This window comes from Glycine max, chromosome 1, assembly GCF_000004515.6.
Source record: "Glycine max cultivar Williams 82 chromosome 1, Glycine_max_v4.0, whole genome shotgun sequence".
NCBI classification, from domain to species: Eukaryota; Viridiplantae; Streptophyta; class Magnoliopsida; order Fabales; family Fabaceae; genus Glycine; species Glycine max.
In genome coordinates this window covers 12,408,510-12,418,096 of record NC_016088.4, presented here as the reverse complement: position 1 = coordinate 12,418,096, position 9,587 = coordinate 12,408,510, and the positions used below count along the sequence as shown (strand labels likewise).

Here is a 9,587-nt window from a genome sequence, read left to right as displayed (position 1 = left end):
TACTCTAAACAAAACCAAACCACAAGACAATGGAGGATATACATGGAGAATAAGATGAAGAACAAGGAATTAAAGAGAATTCACCGGACAAAAAGATAGAGGAAGCAAAAGAACATCACCTAGATGAAGATGCTCTTGATACCACATGATGTAAGCTCCATTGGAGCTTGTAGGCCTAGGATCTTCTTCATCAATGGATTCCTTAGCTTCTTTAAAGATGAATGGCAGCGGAATGGAGAAGGAAGAGAGAGAGGAGACACCACTTCAAGGAGAAGATGAGTCTAGAAGAAGCTCACCACCATAGGAGGCCATGGATAAGAGCTTGGAGGAAGAAAGAGATGAATGAAGGGAGAGGGAGAGAAGAGCACGAAATTTTGTGCTCTAAGAGAGCTCTGAAATCTGAAGCTTAATTTTCAAATAATCAAAGTTGAAAAAATGCACACACATGACCTCTATTTATAGCCTACGTGTCACACAAAATTGGAGGGAAATTTGAATTTCAATTCAAATTTCACTTGAATTTGAAATTGAATTTGTGGAGCCAAACTTTGGAGCCAAAATTTCACTAATTATGATTAGTGAATTTTAGTTGTGGTTCAGCCCAGTAATCCAAGATCAATTCCAAGATTCTCCACTAAGTGTGCTTAGGTGTCATGAGGCATGTAAAGCATGAAGGGCAAACACAAAGTGTGACTATATGATGTGGCAATGGGGTGTAGTAAGAAAATGTTCACCGCCCCCTCTAAAATTTAATTGGATTGGGCTTCTACCAATCCAATTAAATTTTAGAGGGGGAGGTGAGCATTTGCTTACTACACCCCATTGCCACACCATATAGTCACACTTTGTGCATGCCCTTCATGCTTTACATGCCTTATGTCTACCAATTAAATTAAATTTATTTCCAACCACACACATCAAATATTCACTTAGTGCATGTGAAATTACAAAACTACCCCTAATACAAAAACTAGTCTAGGTGCCCTAAAATACAAGGGCTGAAAAATCCTATATTTCTAGGGTGCCCTACCTACATTATGGAGCCCTAAATACAAGGACCAAATATAATTCCATCCTAGTCTAATATGTACAAAGATAATTGGACCCAACCTTGGCCCATGGGCTAAAAAATCTACGCCGAGGTTCATGAGAACCCTAGAGCCTTCTTCAGTAGCTCTAGCCCAATCCTCTTGGAGCCTCTTGCTCATGGCTCTAGTGACTGGTCCCTTCCTAAGGAGTATTGCATCACTCATGTTCAGGGAAGGAAGCACCATTCCCTTTGGTGCCGTCCAAGAACGACAAGGAATGAAACTTTGCTCGTTTCCTTAATATCTTCATGAAATTGGAGATAACTATCCCCTTTGGAGAAGCCTTGCAGCAAATGTCACTCTACTCTAAGTTTCTGAAAGATTTGCTGACCATGAAGGGCAAATATATCCACAGTGATAATATTGTGGTGGAGGGAAACTGCAGTGCTGTCATTCAAAGAATCCTTCCACCTAAATACAAGGATCCAGGGAGTGTTACAATCCATTGCTCTATTGGTGCAGTGTCTGTTGGAAAAGCCCTCATTGACTTGGGGGCCAGCATATACTTGATGCCTCTCTCCATGCGCAGAAGGATTGGAGAACTGGAAATTATGCCAACAAGAATGACATTGCAGCTGGCAGATCAATCTATTACAAGGCCTTATGGCTTGGTTGAAGATGTTTTGGTCAAGGTGCAGCAATTTACCTTCCCTGTAGATTTCGTGATTATGAATATTGAAGAGGATTTTGAAATCCTGCTGATTTTGGGCCGTCCCTTCATGTTAACCGCCAATTGTGTGGTGGATATGGGGAAATGTAATTTGCAAATGGGAATAGATGATCAGAAGATCACATTTGATTTGTTTGATGCAAAAAAGCACCCACTTGACCAGAATGTTTGTTCTAAGGTGGATGAAGTTGAAAATGAGATGGTTCTGATGGCTAGAGCCAAGATTGCTCCAGACCCTTGAGATAATATGCGTCAAGCTAGTGACATTAAAGAAGCACTTACTGGGAGGAAACCCAACTCTTTTTCCTTTATATTCTTAATCATTGCATATAGATAGGTTTCAACTTGTTTGTGATTGCTAGAGTAAGGCATCAAAATGTTTTGTATGATAAAAGGGGTTGCCAAAGCTTCTTTGAAGCTGTGGATAAGAAATAACTTAGAAAACATTTTTAGTCATCCACTCGCTCAGCGCGCCCTGTGCGTTAAGCGAATTACTCTTCATGCGCTAAGCGAGTCATCACTCGCGCTAAGTGCACCAACCCCTACCCATTGACTGAAGGGGTCTCGCTAAGCGAGACTATTGTACCAAGCCCAAAAACTTCTCTGGAATAGCATTTATTGGAACTGGGCTAAGCAAGCCAGCTCCCTAAGCGCAACACATAGTCTCGCTAAGCATACCTGTAAGCACAAATATCTCTCTGCCTGGACCCCCATGCCAATTGGGCTAAGTGGGTCATACCCGCTAAGCCCAATTCCCTCTCTGGAATGACATTGTTGAGCGAGGCCATCTCGTTTAGCATGACCCCACTACTGCATCATGAGGCATTTAATTCGCTAAGCTGGACATGTCCCTCTTAGCGAAAGTTGCAGACCAATCAAAGCTGTAGAACTCACTAAGCGCGCATCTGTGCGCTAAGCCCAAATCCTTCTCGGGTTTTCTAATTCTTGAATTGGGCTAAGTAAGTCTGTCTCGCTAAGCGCATGAATTTAAAATCTGAAAATTCAAACGTCACTGAGTGCTCGCTTAGCGAGTCACCCGCGCTAAGCGAGGTAGTCAAAACTGCCAAAAATAAGACATAAGTCCCTGGGGCAGTTAGTTTTGTGCAAAAGATTAAAACTCCCCTCATCATTGGAATTCATATGCACTACGCTCATATTTCCCTGCATTTTCTGCTTCTTTTGCCTTCATCTTCACTCACTAACTTTTGTAATCCAAGTAAGTACCTCTGATTCTTCCTTTTTCATTTCTATTTTTGAACCCTTGGATAGAAGCCATGTTATGGTCTCTGAAATTGTGATTTCGTGTTGATGATTGTTGTTGATTGCTTAGTTGTTAGATAGCATTTTTTTAGGGGTTTAATATCGCATGTAATGTAGGTTGATTTGACATGTTTTGCATAAGATTCTTAGGCTTGAAAGTGGTTGAATAGTAGGGGCTTAGAAGCCCCATTTTTCTGGAAATCTCAATGTACTCGCTAAGCGAGTCAATCTCGCTATGCCCAAGGCAATTTAGTGTTCTTAAATTTTGTTAATGCGCTAAGCGAGTCATGCTCGCTAAGCACAATTTCTCCTTTGTTTTTGAATAAGGCTTAGTGAGCCAGTCTCGCTAAGCCAATTATGTTTCAGTAGTCAAGTTAAGCTAAGCGCCTGCTGGCACTAAGCCTGGGTAGTGTGTCGCGCTAAGAGAATCTATCTCGCTAAGCACAATTAGCTCTCTATGTAGGTGGCACAAGGCCTTGACCAGGCAGCCTGATGGTCACATTGATGTGGCCCTGGTCAAGGAATTCTATGTTAATTTGTTCGATCCAGAGGATAAGTCCCCGAGTCAGGTCAAAGTGAGGGGCAAACTAATTAAGTTTGATGCTGAGACCCTCAACACATTCCTGGAGACCCCCGTGGTTTTGGAGCCAGGGGAGAGGTACTCCACATATTCCAGGTTTTGCCATTCACATCCAGACCTATAGGAGCTTGCTTCCAAGCTCTGCATTCCAGGGCGAGGATTTGTTCTGAACACTGAGGGAGCGCCTTGGAAGCTTCTAAGGAAGGACCTCACCACTCTTGCCCAGACTTGGAGTGTTTTATCATACTCTAACCTCACCTCCACCTCTCATACTTCTAATCTGAACATGGATAGGGCAAGGTTGGTTTATAGACTCGTCATGAAGATTGACATGGATGTGGACTCGATCATCTCTGGTCAGATCCGCAGATGGCCCAATCCAACTCCTCCATGCTCAGATTTCCTACACTCATCACTGCACTATGCATCGCCCGGGGAGTTGTTCCTGATTCATTGACTTTTAAGTCCTTGAGCCTTGCCATTAATTTGGCATATATCCGGACGAATTGTTGGAACCTGGATGATCCCATGATCACATTTTCGGGGACCCACAAGACTTAGGCTCGAGGACCTGACGCTTCTTCTTCTGCTCCTCCTGCTCCAGCTCCAGCACCACTAGCTTCCATTCCTGCACCTCTGGCACCTTCTGGCACCTCCATGTAGAGCTTAGATGTCATGGTGCTGATGCTGCAGAGCCTTCACCAGGGCTTATGCCTGGTGATGCAGAGCATTCATAACTTGGCTTAGTATCGGCCCATCATTAGCACGGAGGAGTTTATGGCCCAGGTGGCCTGGCCAGGAGTCCAGCCTTCTCCTTTGGGGGGAGGTGAGGCTCCTACAACCCAGGAGCCGTAGCCAGAGGCTAAGCCAAAGCCAGAGGCGACACCCGAAGCCACTCTTGTCGTCACATCGACAGAGGTCATCGACAAAGGAGATGGCACTGCAGATGCCGCTGAGGACACAGATTATGCAGTAGACATGGCAGCAGCGTAGAGCTCATGGGATCCTTGGCCCGCTCCAGCTTAGGATACATCATTGCCAACCCAGGATGCTCCTTCTTCACCTCATGATGATCCTACACTGGCACAACAGGATTGAAGATAGGACTCATTTATTTTTCAGCTTTTAGATATAGTTTTTACATTCGAGTTTTAGTTTAGTTATTTACTTATTAACCAAAATTTATAGCTTTTTGAACAGTTTACATTTATATGCATAGTGGTTTGGTTTGGTTTTAAATTTCTGGTGTTTGTGATTGATTTTGAAATTGATTGATTGCATGAATTGAGTGAATTGAGATGCTAGATAATGTGCTTTGAATAAGTATGCGGTAATCAGAAGAGAAAGAGCATGAATTAGGGGCGTGAGTGAAAATGTTAGTTTGTTTGACAGGTAAATTGTGAAGGCAATCATTAGCCATAACCCGGTCAGTTGTGTTAACCTTAATTGTGAGAGAACAACTAGCATTGGGTACCGATTTTGGCATGAATCTCTGAATACTAAATGAATGCATGATTTTAGAAATGATGAAGGTCGTGATTGATTGAATTAGCCACTTAGCCAAACAGCTTACCCTGTTGATGAATGATGAATCCTTTGCACCCATATTGAGCTTAAATATGATTGATTGAATTGAACCCTAAGTCAGTTGAATTATAATCTCCATCTACCTTTCTTTAGGTTGTAGGAGGGCATCATGGTTCAAAGGAAATTTGTCCCAAATTTGGGGGAAGATATTGGGTGATGATAATTATGGTAAGACAAGTAACAACCACACAAGAAAATTATGTCAAGAAGTAGTAAGTAAAAACTGCTAAAAAAAAAGAGGAAGTTTCAACAATAAAAGTCTGTGTGTGTTGTTACCTAAGTTAAGTGCCTTATATGTTTGTGGCATTTCAATAGAAGCTGGGAATGAAAGGAAAAAAGTTGATCTAAGGATGAATGCTCTCCTACAACCTAAATTTTGCATCCTAGAAAAACCATGAATTGTTTGTAGCCCAGCCTTATTACAAGCCGAGAAAGTCCTTCAGATTCAATTCGTGTGTTTGTGATTGTATGGCATGAGATGAAATGCAAAAGTTGAGACTTATGTTGGTTGTTGATTTGAAGAATTGCCTTAAATACTTGTACTTATGAGTGAAATAGTGACAGGATTAGGCTTGATGAACCTTCCTTGATACATGTCTTGCCTACTAGCTTATTTCATTTGTGTTGCTTAATGATCATGTTCAGATCTTTGAAATTCTGCATATCTTTATGAAAAGTTGTTGGTTGAAGTATTGCTTGCCACTTATGTCATGTGATTGGATGCTTTGGAACAAACACATTTTTTGAGTAACCACTGTGAATTCTGTCACTTGAGGACAAGTAAACTGTTATTTCTTTGCTTGAGCACAAGCAAAACTGTAAATTTGGGGGAGTTTGTTAGTTGTTATTTCCAACTAACTTTTGTATTGAATAGTTACATGAAACTAGCATCTTTCTTCCAATTTATGGTTCTTTTGAGAAAGTGGATTATATGAAGGAAGCTTGCTTGAGAAGCTTCTATGTAGGCTAGATCTTTGAGCTTCAATAAGGTCCTTCAATGGTGATTTTCAACCATGGAGTTGCAGTAAAAGACAAAGGAGAAGAGCAGAGAGGAGGCACCATCCACTAGAGGATAAGCCATGGAAAGAGAAGCTTCACCACCAAGAAAGTATCTTAGATAAGAAGCTTAGAGAGGAAGCTTCAATGGAGGAAGGAAGAGAATGAGAAAGAGAGAAAATGGCATGGAAAATTGAAGGAAGAAAGGGAGAGAAGTTGAACTTTAAACTGTGTCTCACAAGTTTTTTCCTTCATCAAAGTTATGACAAGTGTTACACATGTTTAATTTATCACCTAGAACATGGGAAGCTTCCTTGAGAAGCAAGGAAGGTAGCTTCCTTGGGAAGCTAGAGGAAGAAAGCTTCCTTGAGAAACTAGAAGGGGCTACTCATACCGCTCCAATAGCTAAGCTCACCCCCATGGCAAAATACAATGGGAAGTTTCCTTAAGAAGCAAGAAAGATAGCTTCCTTGAAAAGCTAGAAGGGGGCTACTCACACCCCTCCAATAGCTAAGCTCACCCCATGCCAAAATAAAGTACAAAAAAGTCCATACTACAAAGACTACTCAAAATGCCCTGAAATACAAGGCTAAAACCATATACTACTAGGGTACCCTTAACTTGTAGGGTAGGGTGCCCAATAAACCTAAAATGGCCAAAATACAAGGCCCAAAAGAAGAAAAACCTATTCTAATATTTATAAAGAAAAGTGGGTTCATACTTAGCCCATGGGCCCAAAATCTTCCTTAAGGCTCAAGAGAACCCTATGGCTTTCTGCTGCATTTCTGGCCCAATCTTCTTGGAGTCTTCTATCCAATGCCCTTGGGGGGTAGGATTGCATCATCCCCTCCCTATTAAAAAGGATTTGACCTCAAATCCAGAGGTTCATGAAACTTTGGGCTTCTTCCCTCGACACTTGTAAAAAGAATAAAAACATATATATTAGTGGTGTTTGGTATGTTAGAGTAGGGTAATTTCTGAAAACTCTTTTCCTGAGCATCTTCCCATGAGGAAACATGATTCCTCACCAAGTCAGTGAGTGGTGCTACAAGTATAGAAAAATATGGGACAAACCTTTTGTAAAAGTTTGTTAAGTCATGGAAGCCCTAAATTTCCCTTATACTTGGTGGAGTGGGCTACTCAAGAATGACCTTTATTCTCTTAGGGTCTATGGGAACCCTTTGATCACTATTTAAAAAATTAAGGAAAGTAATGCAATAAAGCATACATTTTTCTATATTTTCATGTTGATTACTCCTACCAAAAAGTATGACAAACCTAAGGTGTCCCATTGTTAGTCGTTATTTACGACTAACTTTTGTATTGAATAGTTGTATGAAACTAGCATCTTTCCTTCAATTTATGGTTCTTTTTATAGGAATTGTACATATTTTCATGTTTAGTTTGATTTTATATAGCAGATACCCCTATTTTGTGAATTAATGTTGAAACCACTTTAGTTTCAGGCTAAAAGAAGAGAAGGTTCTTGTAGCTGGTGTCTCGCTAAGCGAGGCATATGCGCTTAGTGAGTGACATCCGCTAAGTGAGGCACTTAGCTCGCTTAGCGTGTTGGGAAACCCTAGAAGAGAATCAATCTGAGATGTGCTCGCCCAATGCACCGCAAGCTCACTCAGTGAGTCGTTTGTCTCTTCTCGCGCTCAGCACGCCCAGCTCGCTAAGCCAAATTTCACTAACTCGCGCTTAGCGAGCCAATCTCTCTAAGCGAGCCTTCAGAATCTGAAATGTTAAAGAGCATAAAAACACTAAAGTTGGCATAAAACAAGATAGGAGTCGAAAAACAGATCCATGGGAGAAGCTAGAGCGATAGAAACAAAGCATCCAAGAGAGCTTAGGTTAGAGGAGTGAGATTAGGGTTCTAGAGGTTGGAGGAGACATCCTCAACCTTTCTTAGCCATTTTCTTCCCTCAAAATCTATCCTTTCTGCTAAACCTTTGATGTAACACTTTTACTATCTATTTAATGTTGTTTTTATGTGTTCATTGCTTCTATCTATGCTTATTTTTGCATGCTTGTGGCTTGATAACCCATTTGTATGTATTGTTAGGATTTTTAGCACGGGGAAGTGCTTTAAAGCCTTAGAACTTGATAGAGCAAGCTAGAAAACTGTATGTCTAGGAATGGAGTGTAGTTATTTAGTCTTTATTATGCTGTAATCTTGATGCAACTCGTTTAAACTAAGTTTATTGAGGGATCAAGGACGAGATTTAAATAGAGTTAGGCCCATTCGCTCCAGGGATCTTGGTTTGGGTAATTTTTCAGCATAAGAACACTAAGATAACATTAAACAGAGAAAAATACATAGCAACATCAAAGTAGATTCAGTAGAACGACCCAACGCTTTTTACTTAACTGTTTTACTTCTCAATCTCTAGATATTTTAGTTTGTATTTAACTAGATTTTTACACAAAAATCCAACTTGACATTTACTTTGCTTTCAATGGTGTACAAATGTTTGCTTATTAAACATATATTTTCTTAGTGAAACAAGTTCCTTATGGATTCGATACTTGGTTCTTACCGTTTTATATTACTTGTGTGACTCAGTGCACTTGCCGATTAGCATCGCAGAGGAGCGAACACCCATATGAACACCTAGAGTTGTATTGAAACCAAAAATAAGAACAAAACTACCTAATGAGTCCTTATGTATGTGAATCATGAAGATGTTGGATGCATGAGTGATTTTACAAAAGAGGGTTGCACCACTCAACACATTCATCATACCACCTATCGTAGGGATTTGGTGCCTCATAATACCTATTTTGGGCACCAACCAAGCATAAGGATTTAAGCTCTTATGAACCAATCCCTCATCTAGCAACTCCTTTACTTGAGGAATAACCTCAAGCTCAAGAGGTAAGGCAGTGCTGAGGGAGGTTTCCCTTGATAGGAGAAGGTAGAAGGATTGTTTAAGAAAGAGTACTCTTTTGATATCACCTTTTGTTGCAAAATGATTTTCCTTCTTAACAATCTTCTTGGAGCACTGCTAGAAAATGTAGATTTAACATTGTCAGGTTAACATTGGTTTTTGGTAAAATCAATGTTAACATAAACACACTGGCATAATTGTAAATAATATGCTTTAGTTAACATCGGTTTTGAAGAAAACTGATGTTAACGTAAGGTCTTTAACATTGGTTTTTTAAAAACCGATGTCAATGTAAGTTCGTTAAAATCGGTTTTCTAAAAATCAATGAAAACCTATGTTAATATAAGTTTTTTAACATCAGTTTCTTCAAAACTGATGTTAACATTTGATGAGTTAACATAGGTTTTTTTCCAACAAACCGATGTTAACATTTACATTGCTTGGTTAACATCGGTTTTGTATTGAAAATCAATGTGGAATCTACATTTAAAAAATTAGAAAGTGAGCCCTATTTT

At 40.2% G+C, this 9,587-nt stretch overlaps 1 protein-coding gene across 1 annotated transcript; it reads left to right on the top strand.

The window, feature by feature from the left end:
* The first annotated feature begins 1,336 nt into the window (after positions 1-1,336).
* LOC102670213 (uncharacterized) lies at positions 1,337-1,999 on the top strand. Its single transcript, XM_006573947.1, has one exon. The coding sequence runs from the start codon at positions 1,337-1,339 to the stop codon at positions 1,997-1,999; it is 663 nt and encodes a 220-aa protein (XP_006574010.1).
* The last annotated feature ends 7,588 nt before the right edge of the window (positions 2,000-9,587 follow it).